This window comes from Sceloporus occidentalis, unplaced genomic scaffold, assembly GCF_023333645.1.
Source record: "Sceloporus occidentalis isolate IW3139 unplaced genomic scaffold, rSceOcc1.0.p SCAF_56, whole genome shotgun sequence".
Taxonomy (NCBI): Eukaryota; Metazoa; Chordata; class Lepidosauria; order Squamata; family Phrynosomatidae; genus Sceloporus; species Sceloporus occidentalis.
Window position 1 is genome coordinate 2938260 of NW_028317036.1, and position 14300 is coordinate 2952559.

The 14300-nt window shown below is 40.7% G+C and overlaps 1 protein-coding gene across 1 annotated transcript in view; it reads left to right on the forward strand.

The window, feature by feature from the left end:
• Positions 1-383: 383 nt before the first annotated feature.
• The window catches only part of LOC149287823 (NPC intracellular cholesterol transporter 1-like), a 40328-nt gene continuing 26411 nt past the window's right edge, over positions 384-14300 (forward strand). The window contains exons 1-2 of the mRNA XM_089492427.1: positions 384-416; positions 3097-3228. Coding sequence (XP_089348553.1) covers positions 384-416; positions 3097-3228 — 165 coding nt within the window. The remainder of the gene's footprint in view (positions 417-3096; positions 3229-14300) is intronic.

The following is a 14300-nucleotide window of genomic DNA, read 5'->3' on the forward strand; positions in this document are numbered from 1 at the left end:
TTAGAGTGCACTAAAGCCAAAGTATCAGCTAGGATAGGATAAACTCCATCTAATAAATGTGTTCTATTTTATCTTACTATTCATATCTTACTTAAAAGCAGTGTGATATACGGTAATTGTAAGTATAAAAATATACAATACATAAAAAATGTCTGTTTCTAATTTCTGATAAACACATATTTATACATTTATATTATTTACAGTGTAAAATGCAGTCATTTGTCATTCTACTTTAATTGTTTTGTCTTTTGATAAGAATTGTCAAATCCCTTAATTTGTCATTTCATAAGAATTGTCAGATCACTTGACTTTACCCCCTACGTCAATGTGACAAGTGTCAGCCTCTGTTTGTGTGTACTTGACAAGCTTTTTTGGGGACAACGATGGCACAGGCAAGCTGTTTGGGGACAAAGATGGTAAGTCCTATGTGTCCAATATGGGTACTGGATAGGTACTGTGGATGCATTCTGGGTGCTGGGGCAAAGCCTAAGTATGCAATCTAAATGCGAGGGCTAGCCTTTGGAGTGTCCGACCTGTAATCTATGTCTGCAATTTACTTGAGTTATACCTTCAATGCTGGATTTACATGTGATTTTCATTTGCTCTATACTTGCAATACTATGCTTCCATGTGTTATTTATTAATACCAGCAAATACCATGAATTCCATGAACTATACCTGAACAACATGAGGGTGAGAAAAAAAGTGTAGTACAGCGAAGGAGGGGAAAAGCCACCACCGAGTGGACTGCACATTGTGCCTGAACACCTAAAGCTGGTCTTGATAACTACTCGCACGTCTGTTTTGGGTCATCAGCACCATTCATTTGCTATGCAATCGGCATTGTGCTCCTCCCCTGTCCTGCGCGCGTGTCATGAAGATGTCTGACCTGATGGTGCCCTAGGGTCAGAAGGAGGAGAGATCACGCTGACTCGGAAAGTGTCCTCCTAATCTTCAGGGTCAGTATTTTTGTGCCTTTTTTTTGGTGATGGGGTTGTGGGTGTGATTTCATGTTTGGGGGCATGGGGGGTCCCAAGCAAATGCTTGCCCAGGGTCAAATCAATTTTTAAGATGGCCCTGCTCCCCACCCTCTCTGGTAGCCCCCAATCTATTCAATTCTTTTACCCAGGTGTCTATTAATCAATTTTCCAAATCCCATTGAGTATTCTTCTATATATATTTGTAATCATCAGCCGTTATATCTGTCTCTGTCTTTTACCCTTAGTCTTTAATGAGCTTCACCCATGGAGATCGACAGTAGGAAACATTACATCTATGCAGCTACCAGCCCAGATCTATTTGCCTGTGCTCACATTTGTCCCTCTTGTGTTCCTTATGTTGATGTATACCTAATCTCTATATAAGCATGCTAAAGGAGAAGGCAGCACTCATGGAGCTACGAACAGACAGCAAGCACCCTTGTATGCTCTGCAGTAAGCGAAGTGCCCCATGGACCTGCAGAGAGTGACTGAGAGTGACAGTTATCCAGAGAAAGCAACTTGTAGCTTCTGTAGTACAAGCTTTCTAAAAATTTGTATTGTTATTAACTTTAGAGAATTACACAGTGCTAATATGAACCAACCAAAATATATTAATGAAGCATGTCTTTTAGAACAAAGTAACATACCCCTTGTCACAGGGCCAGGTTAACTGGAGTTGCCCCCAAACCTTCGGTCGGGTTGTCTGAGGGCAATTTACACAAAGTATTCCGTTATGTAAAAATGTTTTGGAACTCTTTATTGAAGATTTGTGTGCAGTTTAGCTGGGTTATGGAGCACTCCTGTGTCCTGTTTCTGATCCCATGACCCGGTAATATTTTATAAAGTGTTTTATTTTATAACCGGCCCCAGAGCCTGAATGTAGCTGCAGCTCCGGCCTTTCAAAGGGGCAATCATGTAACCTGGCTGGAGCTCTTAATCGGCTACCACAGTCCTGTTTGCCAAGATTGCAGCATCACTACCGCGAAGGTATGAACTCCTCTTCTGCTTTTTACATTTTAATGACAATACCCACTGCATTCCCAAAGATGACCCCAAATATGACAGGCTTTTTAAAATTTGCCCCCTTATTTCCCACTTCCAAACCAAATTTGCTGCAGTTTATACCCCCAAGTGAGAAATTTGTGTTGATGAGTCCCTAATGAAATTTAAAGGCAGGTTAGGGTTCAAGCAATACATTTCCTCTAAATGCTCCCGGTATGGGGTTACATTTTACAAATTATGTGAGAGCAGTAGTGGCTACACATATTCCTTCCGGGTGTATGAGGGGAAAGATGCCAAGCTTGACCCACCAGGTTGCCCAGACCATCTGGGCATAAGTGAAAAAATTGTCTGGGACCTTGTTTGCTCCTTACTGAACAAAGGGTACCACTTGTACATGGACAACTATTACACAAGTGTCCCTTTGTTCAAGTTGCTGTTTTGCATGGACACCTTGGCCTGTGGCACCATAAGGCAGAACAGAATAGGGCTGCCAAAACAGATTAGGGAAACCAAATAAAAAAATTGGGGCATCCTTAGCTTTATGCCAAGAAGAACTTTTGGCTGTAAAATATAGGGACAAGAAGGATGTGTGCATGTTAAGCACAATTCATGATGATGCCACTGTGTAACGTTTTCATCCTTCGCTGGCTGGACTTGTTCATACTTTGCATGCTCATTCCCGTTTCCAACCTCTAGTGGCCGCCCTTGCCACTCTGAACCACTCAGAGTGATTATCATGTCCAGGTGCACCTTATTACCTGATCAAGACAGCCTTTATAAACCTGCCCAGCCCTTCAGTCTGGGCCTTGACATTGACGTTTAAGGACTACCTGTTTTGGTTCCTGCCGTGTGTGCCCCAACCAGAGGGCTTCCTGCCAAGTGACTTTCCTTGTTTATATATTGTTGTACCATCATATGCAATACAACTCTTATACGCATATGGGGGGAGTGGATTTGTCCGATCAGTTATTGCAGCCATACCTCATTATGAGGAAAACAAATACATGGTATAAGAAGGTAGCCATTTATTTAATGCAGATTGCAACTCACAATGCCTTCTTAATTTTTAAATAAATACACCCTGCCCCAAAAAAACACATTTTTATCTTTTCAGTTTATGTTACTCTGGGAAATCTTGGCTCCATCTGAACAAGGCCCTTCAGTGTCTCTGATAATTCAGGAAGAACATTTTCCTTTCAAATTTCCTCCAACCTCCAATAAATGTAAAACACAGAAACGGTGCAAGGTATGTTATGCCAAAGGGTACAGGAAGGACACAATATTTTACTGTTCTGGTTGCCCTGATAAACCAGGTCTGTGCATTGGCAACTGTTTAAAGGAATATCATACAGTTTCCAGTTACAAAAAATAATTTAATTTTTTCTTAATCTTAATCTTTCTTCTTAATATACCGTATTTGCTCGATTATAAAACGACCCTGATTATAAAACGACCCCCCAAAATCTGAATATTAATTTATAAAAAAAAGAAAAATCCTGAATATAAGACGACCCTATAGGAAAAAAGCTTCACCAGTAAATGTTAATTCAAGTAAACTATGTGAACAATTTTTTTTAAATAAAAGCTATGATTGAGAAAAATATTTTGTTATTTCCTTTTTTTTTCCAACCTGCCCCCCCGTTATGCACATCTGCCCCCAGGCTTGCCACTGTGCCCCAGAAATGCCTTTTAACCCTCTAAATGCCACTGTGCCCCATAATATGCCTTTTGACCCCATATGTGCCACTCTGCCTCCAGAATTGCCTTATACCCCTATATGCCACTCTGGCATTTAGGGCTTAAAAGGCATATTATGGGGCAGAGTGGCATATAGGGAGGTATAAGGCATTTCAGGGGGCAGAGTGGCGTATAGAGGGTTAAAAGGCATTTCTGGAGGCAGAGTGGCATTAACGGGGTTAAAAGGCATTTCACAGAGCACTCTGCCTCCAGAAATGCCTTATGTCCCCCATTTATCAGACATCAGTGAAAAAATGGCTGGCTGAAAACTGTCAAAACTACCCTAGTTGAACACCTTGACTTGTCTACTGTTCATAAATATATACTTTTATGGGGTAATTTACAGGGTGGGGGGGGTGCTTTCAAAATGGGATATGGGCCCAGTAAACCAATTTCTGAAAATGTGCGCATGTTCCAGTTATGGCCTCATGGCTGTGAGGCCTTGTTAGAATCATGGGATATTGGTGAACAAAATGTGGTGTTTTCTTCCACTGTTGCACTTATGGTGTGCAAGAAATCCAATGCAACATTGAAATTTATGTGTTAAAAACGCAATAAAATAATTACCCTGTGAAGTTTGGCAGACATCAGTGAAGAAATGGCTGGCTGAAAACTGTCAAAACTACCCTAGTTGAACCCCTTGACTTGTCTACTGTTCATAAATATATACTTGTATGGGGTAATTTACAGTGGGGGGGTTCCAAAATGTCCCAAATGGGATATGGGCCCAGTAAACCAATTTTGAAAATGTGCGCATGTTCCAGTTATGGCCTCATGGCTTCCTCAAAAAAATGCATGAACCATGCATGTGAGGCCTTGTTGGAATCAGGAGATGTTGGTGAACAAAATGTGGCGTTTTCTTTCACTGTTGCACATATGCTGTACAAGAAATTAATTGCAACATTGAAATGTATGCGTTAAAAACGCAATAAAATACATTTTCCGTGAACTTTGGCAAACATGAATGAGGAAATGGCTGCCTGAAAACTGTCAAAATTACCCTAGTTGAACACCTTGACTTGTCTGCTGTTCATAAATATATACTTTTATGGGGTAATTTACAGTGGGGGGCTTCCAAAATGTCCCAAATGGGATATGGGCCCAGTAAACCAATTTCTGAAAATTCCAAATTTGAAAACTAAAATGCGCATGTTCATTTTGCCCTCATAGCTTCCTCAAAAAATGCATGAACCATGCATGTGAGGCTTTGTTGGAACCGGGGGATGTTGGTGAACACAATTTGGTGTTTTTTTCTGCAGTTGCATATAGTCTATACAAAATATAATATGAAATCTAAAGCAACATTGCAACATATGCAAAAAAACAATTGGCAGCAATTGGCGATAAAATCCCTGTTTGAAAAGTGTCAAAATGACCCTCGTTGTACAACTTGACTTATCTACTGTTCATAAACATATAGATTTGGGGGGATAATCAGTATCTGTGACAACTATTGCAGTTATTAGCCTACCATGCCAAATACTGGTCAAAATAGATGAAAATCCTGGCCATATTGGGTGGTTGCCAAATCAGGACAAGTTAATTTATATATTTTGGATAATTTTTTCCCATTGGTTCAATGTGTGTACAATTTGTATGTATACAAAACTGTAAAAAAATGCGTTTTTTTCATTTTCCCTCCACTTTTTCCAGTTTATTTCAAACAAAACAATGTACTACCCAGCTTAGTATGGTTTCAAATGAAAGTCCTACTGGTGCTGAAAAAAACAATATATGATGTGTGTGGGTGCACTAATTGATAAGAGAGAAATTACAGTTGAAGAAAGACATAGCAAAAACACAAGAACGGCTCCGGTCTTTTAGCGACACCAAAATCCCTGTCCTGAAGGGGTTAAAGTAATGTTAATAGAATTAAGTTCTATGTGTTTGTAATAAAAGTGGTTCATGTTTTACTACACGAATGGTGGTCTGACTGATCCGTGGATAGCAGGAGCTATCCGTATGAGGGTACTGACTGGTGATTCCTCAGCCCTCAAACAGGGGTACGGTGACCTTGTAACACCCCTGGACATCAAAGCTACTTCATTATTGTAGAAGAGGAATGAAATCACCAAGATCACCTCTGATGTGTTTTTAGAATCATGCAGTGAGGGTTGTTTCTAAAGGCCTTCTACTAGACCAGTTTCACCCCATATTAAACTTGTATTTTGAACCAATATTTTGCCTCATTAGTGATAATGTAATACTGTGCTTATTTGGTCTGTAGGTAAACATGCATACATCTCATCCTTATGCCTGCACTGTTTACACATATACAATGCTCTGAGATGTATAACCAGGTCCCAAGCCAAAAGTGATGACTAACAGTAAGGCTACAGATATCCAAAGCCACAGACGTCCTTCGCTAAAACCATACAACCTAACTTATATTATTGCCCTTCTACTTACTGAGGACTGTGTAGCTCATATAAAATTAGCAATAGGTTGTCCATATATCACATGCTGGAGAAAAATAAAGGTCAAAAGTAAAATAAAAATAAATAGAACACAATCCCTCAAGACTTCAATTGCATCAAGGTATACAACACAGATCAGATTACAAGTGGTGTGATCCAGAGCCCTCCTTCAGACTCCTCCCAAACACACAGACGGGATGGTTTGTGTGAGAATGTGCGAAGACACTCACTGCTTAGTAACAAATGTTAATAACTCTCTACACAGTTTGTTGAATACCTAAAGAATGGTGGTGTAAAAGTACCCCGTTCTTCTGGTGCATAGGAACAAAAGCTTCTCAAACTAATTCTACAACATTCATTGTTCAACTATACTGTTTGATAGTCTTTAGCACGGCAAGCAAAATAGATTCTAATGCAAATTTTTGTTTGTTTCTTTCTGCATTTGTTTTCTGGCACCAGTTTTTTTTTCCCACCCGTTTCCGCACTGAGGGGTTTTTGCTCTGTGGCCTGTGTCATCTGTTGATACATCTTCCTCTGTTTTTTACTTTTTTTAATAAAATATTTTTTTATATACCTATGGATGTGCAGCTCACTGCCTTTTTTTCTCTAAGGTAAAGTTTTTTCATGCCTGTATTTTTTCTTTCAATTTAATGGCACATATTTAGTCCCACCATACAGGACACTGAATTTCCCCCCAAATTAGGAAAATTGGAAGGAAGTTGCACTGTAGCAGCAGAGGCAGAGCAGGGCAGGCACTGGCAGACTGAATCCCCTATATCAGAAATAAGAACAAGAACTGATCCACCAGAGTAAGGAAGGACATTGAGCAGGACACGCCAAGCACTGACACATAGACACATCCAGCCCTAAAACCAATCCCCTCTATATTACAAAAAAATTGATCCCCCAGAGTAAGTAAGGGCACTGCGCCACAGGCCAGGCACTGGGAAACAGACACGTCCAGCCACAAGGCAACCCCCCCCCATAATAAAAAAAAATAAGAATTGATTCCCCAGAGTAAAGAAGGGTACTCAGGTGCAGGGGTAGCAAACAGGACAGGTCAGGCACCGGCAGACAGACACATACAGACACATACAGCTACAAGAATACCCCCCCCCCAATATTAGAAAAAATAAAAATTGATCCTCCAGGGTAAGTGAAGTAAGAGTGGAGCAGTAGCAGAAGTAGATGTAGGGCGCTGTGCAGGCAGGCACCGGCAGATGATCTGCACATGCAGCCCCTTGGAGTAGGATTGAATTTTCCCAATATTACACAAAAAAAAAAAAATCTGTCAGACTAAGGACAGTGATAGAGGAGCAGCAGTCGAAATACATGCCTTGTCTATTGCTTTGGGGGCTTAATGCACCAAGCAAAGTCCTGTATTCAACAGGGGCTGTATAAATCTTGTCTGTCCTCCAGACCCTCGTGATTCATAAAAGTACTGCAATTTGTGAATCTTCTAATTTAAGTTACTTGTAATTCTGTTTCAGTTATCTGTAAGCATTGATTATGTTAGCAAACTCAAATGCATAAGGATCAGTGTCAAACCAAAGTGGTTTGATAAATACCAGCTAGTATAAGAAACAACTAAATTATTTTAGTAAAATTAAAAGTGCAAGTTATACGGATTGCAGCAATTATAAGGTTATGAAATCTGAGGCCCACTAGTGCTTAATATTAACCATGTATTTAAGTGCCCCATAGTGAACATAGATCATGGGTTTTAAAACACGTTTGCTCCTCGCAGGTGGGACAGGGGTTTTTATTATTCTAAACATTCTATGCGGGCTCTCAACTTTATCACAGATAACCAGGGCTATGAATACAGTGAGGGAATGTAAACATGCATGGGATAGGCATATGGATATCCGAAATCTAAAATGAGCCGGGGCTAGGCATCAACATTGCTCATGGAAGATATTTAAGGGAGTCTGTGGTGGACAATTTAATGATCTTCACGGTCCTTCACAAAGCTTGCCACAGACACTGGTGTCCTTCTAAGGACATTTGGCCTATCCCTGGTGAGCCCAATGGCTGATTATGGTTCGGATGGGCAGAACAGCACTTATTTCCAGTCAAATTATATACTTCTAAAATTAATGCCCAAAGGGCCTTCCTTGTAGCAAGGAGCTCTAGGTCTCGTAAAATATTTAGACCTCAGAAAAAAATAATTTGAACAAATTAAGTACGTTTGGTGCTGCTATGTGTTCCAGTACTGAGCCACATAGTGCTCTATTTGGGGACTTTGTTAAGGAATAATTCTATATTATTGTTATGATTTACTTTATATAGCACCCTCATATTCCGTAGCGCTGTACAACTGGTAGAGGACAACGTGCTAGTGATGTCCGGATCATGAACGAATCGTTCATTTGATCCGGTTCTTTTTAGTGATCCGGATGAGTCGGTTCACTAGACTGAACGATTCGTTTGTAGCGGTTCAGTCTGTGAATCATCATGCAGCTGTAACCTGATCCTAGAGCTGTGAGTCATCTGCAGAGCACTCTGGGGTCAGGTTACAGCTCATTAATTCTCACAGGAACGATGACTCATAGAGTCAGAGATTCGTTCAAAGAGTCGAATGATCCGAAGAGTCGAATGAACCGAAGAGTCGAATGAACCGAAGAGTCGAATGAACCGAAGAGTCGAATGAACCGAAGAGTCGAATGATTCGAATCTTACAGGGATCTGGATCTTACAAGGATCCGAATCTTACAGAGATTCGAATCATTCAGAGAAAATCACTGATACCATACTTTTATAAATAAATACATTAATAATGTTCACACTGCCCCCAGGATTTAGATTCCCCTGAGTTTGCCCCCCTTTACCTATAACTGCACCTACAGTTAACTTTATTAAATTAATTAAATTAACCCTCAATCATCAGCATAAAATTAACCCTTATACCCCATCAACCATAACTGCCCCTGAAATTAACCGTAAAGATCCCATTAACCATAACGGCCCCTGAAATTAACCCTAAAGACCCCATTAACCACAACGGCCCCTGAAATTAACCCTAAATACTCCATTAACCATAACTGCCCCTAAATTAATTGCATGTACTCCAGATAAATTACCTAATAAATTGGTATGGTTGATGGGGTCTTTAGTGTTAATTTGGGGGCAGTTATGCTTAATGGGGTGTTTAAGGATAATTTAGGGGCAGTTATGCTTAATGGGGTCTTTAGTGTTAATTTAGGGGCAGTTATGCTTAATGGGGTGTTTAAGGATAATTTAGGGGCAGTTATGCTTAATGGGGTCTTTAGTGTTAATTTAGGGGCAGTTATGCTTAATGAGGTGTTTAGGGTTAATTTGGGGGCAGTTATGCTTAATGGGTCTTTAGTGTTAATTTAGGGGCAGTTATGCTTAATGAGGTGTTTAGGGTTAATTTGGGGGCAGTTATGCTTAATGGGGTTTTTAGTGTTAATTTAGGGGCATTTATGCTTAATGAGGTGTTTAGGGTTAATTTGGGGGCAGTTATGCTTAATGGGGTGTTTAGGGTTAATTTGGGGGCAGTTATGCTTAATGGGGTCTTTAGTGTTAATTTGGGGGCAGTTATGCTTAAAGGGGTCTTTAGTGTTAATTTGGGGGCAGTTATGCTTAATGGGGTCTTTAGTGTTTATTTGGGGGCAGTTATGCTTAATGGGGTGTTTAGGGTTAATTTGGGGGCAGTTATGCTTAATGGGGTGTTTAGGGTTAATTTGGGGGCAGTTATGCTTAACGGGGTGTTTAGGGTTAATTTAGGGGCAGTTATGCTTAATGGGGTGTTTAGGGTTAATTTGGGGGCAGTTATGGTTAATAGGGTGTTAAGGGTTAATTTTAGGGGCAGTCATGGTTGATGGGGTGTTAAGGGTTAATTTTAGGGCAGTCATGGTTGATGGGGTGTTTAGGGTTAATTTAATGGTGAGGGTTAATTTAATTAATTTAATAAAGTTAGCTTAAGGTGCAGTTGCAGGTAAAGGGGAATGTAAATCCTGGGGGCAGTGATTATGAATGTATTATTTATAACAGTATGGTGACATTCTCTGAATGATTACAATGCCAATGAAGGCAGAGAGTCGTTCAAAGATCCGGATCTTACAATGATCCGGATCTTACAATGATCCGGATCTTACAGTGATCCGGATCACTGTAAGATTCGGATCCCTGTAAGATCCGAATCTTTGAACGACTCTCTGCCTTCATTGACATCACTGGAGGCAGGGGGGAGGATTCATAATGAAAGGGGCGGGGCCAATCGTTAGTGTGCCTGCACGGAGTTACTGGAAAACAGTAACTCCGTGCAGACACACTGAGTGATCCGAAGATCCGGATCATGAATCGGATCATTTCAGTGAACGAATCGAAATGATCCGATTCACTTTAATGATCCGAACTTCCCATCACTACAACGTGCTTTTAATTTACAGAAGCAAAAGATGAGGAGGCCCTACTCAAAGGAGTTTACAATCTACAATTGAGTGTCCTCTTTTTCACAGATGCATTTAGCAATCTTTGCGTTATTGTCTCGAGCAGCGTCCCATGACTAATTCCACTGAGATTATTCCATACTTTTAGATTGTAAACTTGCTCTGTACTTAATGCATTGGGTGACTAGTTTCGTCATGCCCTTTGAATATTATGTAGCGTAAGCAGCGCTGCGTACATTAATAAATATATTAATAATAATATTTAGAACGTTCTCCCCAGAATTGTCTTTTATGTAATGAGTCACTGTTTCCGTTAATCTATAGTAGTCTATTATCAATAACGCGTACTGAGAGCTCGGTGACGCACTGCATACAGGGCCCGCGTTACCAAGCGTCAACCAAACCCGCCAAAGGCCAGCTCGTCACTACGCAGGCGCCATCGCATCGCCTGGTGGGAGGAGTCCAGGGCTCGCCGTGGGCTGAGTCGTGCTGTAGTCATCAGATGGTGACAGCAGAGACAGCCTCAGTGATCAGGGAGCGGCTTCCTGGCGTCACTTCGTACCGGCACTGTACAGCGCGACATTACTGTTGCCAGCGATACCGGTTCCGGGTACACGCCTCAACCGGGCTGCATGATGACCCCCGGAAAGCGCCTGCATCTACTGCCTCTATGCCTACTGACTGCGCTATTTCTGCCTCAGGTGAGTGTGAGCGGCTGTCACATCACGTCGTACATCTCATTCAGTCAAGAAAGTACGGTTCGCTGGTGATCTGCTTTACTCTTACTGTATTCCTATTCATCACACACACAATTGTACTGCAACTGATCTGTTGGTAATTACTGTAAGTCTCTTTTCCGTTTGCCAGCCGTGGGCTGTGCACTCCTGGTTGGTACTGCTGGGGTTAAAATGCAGCATGGGTTTAAAAAAAGCGGAAATGGGCGTTTGTGTAGTTGGTGATGAATTGGTGGCTGTGACAGTGTCTGTATTATTTTCCATGAAGTATTATTATTGAATGGGCATGTATGGGTCAAGCCTTTAAATCTTTCTTGATATGAATATATATATATATATATATATATATATATATATATTAGTGTGTATAGATATCATATGTTTGTGTTACCCAGGGGCCACTTGTGCCATCTGCTACCATCCAGTGGGGTCCCCCATTGTGTGTCTGTTATGTCAGCGCTTGGGATTTTTGCGTTTGGGGAGCTACTAGAATATTTTGTGCTTCCTCATAGTTTAAATATCTTAAAGGAGATGACCTGCTGTTAAGGCCTCCTTACATCTTGTTTCTGTAAGTGGAATTATGTTATTTACTACTTGTTGTGTCCTGTTTACCCATTCGTTGTACAGCGCTGGTGAATATGAGGGCGATATATAAAATAAAAATAGTAAAAAGACACAGAGCCCAGTGTCGCTAAAAGGCAGCCCCTAAAGGTCGAAAATCTATACTATGGGTTATCAGAGAAATGGTATTCAGGGATAGATGTGCTTTTTTTATTCGCTTAGGGACCCATCGTTAGGAAAACCAAATTGCAGAAAAATAACATACTTGATGTTTATGAATAGAGCGTTCATGCGCGTGTATACAGCATTCATGGCTACTATTGAGCACCGTTGGGCTTTCAGAAGGACGGGTTCCGGCTAGTGACAGGAAACCCTTATTGTGCTTCTTCCCCCTGCTTGGGAAGAGTTGTATGTGCGGGATCGACAGCAACGTTCCAAATTTACAACTCTGAACAAAACGCACTGTGCATGCGTACAGCGCAACGGAATATGATGGCCCTATATAAAACAATAAACGATTGTGTAACTCATGGTTATGGGTCATATTTATTATTTCCTTAAAAAAAAATAAAAAAAGTGTCAGGGGAGTTGTAACCTCCTTGACGTCACTATACAATAGTGAGCGCCTTCACAAAGAGCTTGACTCCCCTGTATAGCATATTTGGTAAATTATTGAGATGCCGTCAAAATCTGCTTACACATTGGACTATACATTATACAGGGCCAGCTCAGCTCTTCCTGCTGGAGAAAATTGGCAGTGTTGGCCGTTCACAATGAATAGGGATGTGAGGGAGTTAGTCTCAACCCACCCTTTTAGTGAATAAACCCTCTTAAACTGCATGCTGAGAGAAGGGAGTTAACTTTGGGACCATTTTTGGAAACATGATTAACTGATCTCCAAACTCACACTTTAGTGGAAATTCACTAAACGCCCGCAAAGAGCTGCACGTAGTAATGTCTTAGGATAGGTGTGTGTCGGTTTTGGACATGTCTATGCAAAAGTCCTTATAACAAACAGTACGTTTAATACTTTGTGTATGTACTAAACTAAACATGCAATGGATATGCAATAAAGCTGTCCTGAATCTAAGACAAGACCAAGGACTGATTAAGGTCTGTGTCTTTACACCAGGAGGAATGGGCAAACTAGATGGGCCGAATGTTCTTACGTGCCATCAAATGTTTTAAGGGACAGCTTGTCTTTTAAACATTCAACTTCAGAGTGTTGGTGGGGTGGTGAATCGGGATATGTTTTAATGTAGTTATTGGTGTATGGGTATATGGGTATAATGCAGTTTGTGGCTCCAAGAGAACACACATACTGTTTTCTAAAGTGACCTTCCGTTCCATGAATATACTAAAAGCTTTAGCAAAATACCAAGGACAATGTCCTTGGACGGGAAATACGGCAGGATCTATTTATCCATTTTTAAATGCCATTAAAAACCTTTTTTTAGCTGCTATAGTTGTTTACATTTTGCTTAATCCGTTCTCAGGTTTGTGTGCTAGCTCTGCAGTAAGCTGGTAAATGCCTAGTCTGCATTGTATGTGATTCATAGGCTTGTAGCAAGTGGATCTGTTACCCCGGCTGACAGTCATGTGCCCAGAAGTCACTGCTGACTACTATTTATTTGGCAATCAATGCAGCAGTGTTTGTGCACAGTCACCCCTTTCTCCTTGTCCATGTACAGAATGATGGTGTAATCTGTGCTGTCGTCGAGGTCATGATCTAAAATTAGATGGTCAGACATTTAAGGTACCTTTTAATACCCTTTAAGATGATAAAATATTTTACTATTCATAGAGAGCTTCATTACGGTTCCCCCTGTTGTTACTGCAAAGCCTTCATGTCGAAGCGTTCATCAACACCGAAACAATATGCCGGGCATACCTGGGAACTTCTTAGCTCCGGCTAAAAAAAAATATTGTAGAATGTAAGGGGGCATTTTACGCCCTTATAAAATAGCAATATGCTACTTATTGCCCTATAACGTGCAAAAAAAACAAAAATCCATAAACATTGGGTATTTCTAAACTCAGGATAAATATTATCTTTTATTTATATCGTGCCAACAATTTATGCAGCTCTTCTTACAATACCTGTGTTCAAGGGGTATGATAACACTAGAATTGACAGACTAAGACACACCGATACATTAGGTGGAGAGTCCTGCTCGCAAGTTTACAATCTTGAGGGAATAAGGTGACAAACATAAGGAACAGAGAAAGGGTGAGAGGTAGTGTGCTGGTTGTATCAGTGACAAGGAAGTTCTAGCAGCTAAAATAGTATGCTTCTCTGAAGAAGTGGGTTTTGAGATGTTTCTTGTATCATGGATCCAAAAAAAGGATCTCCCAAAGAACTAAAGGAGAATTGAGACTATATGGTATGCCTCCTCTTGCCTGGTGGATATCACAAACTGAAGAATCTTGGACGGTTAAAGGCATAAGAAATAT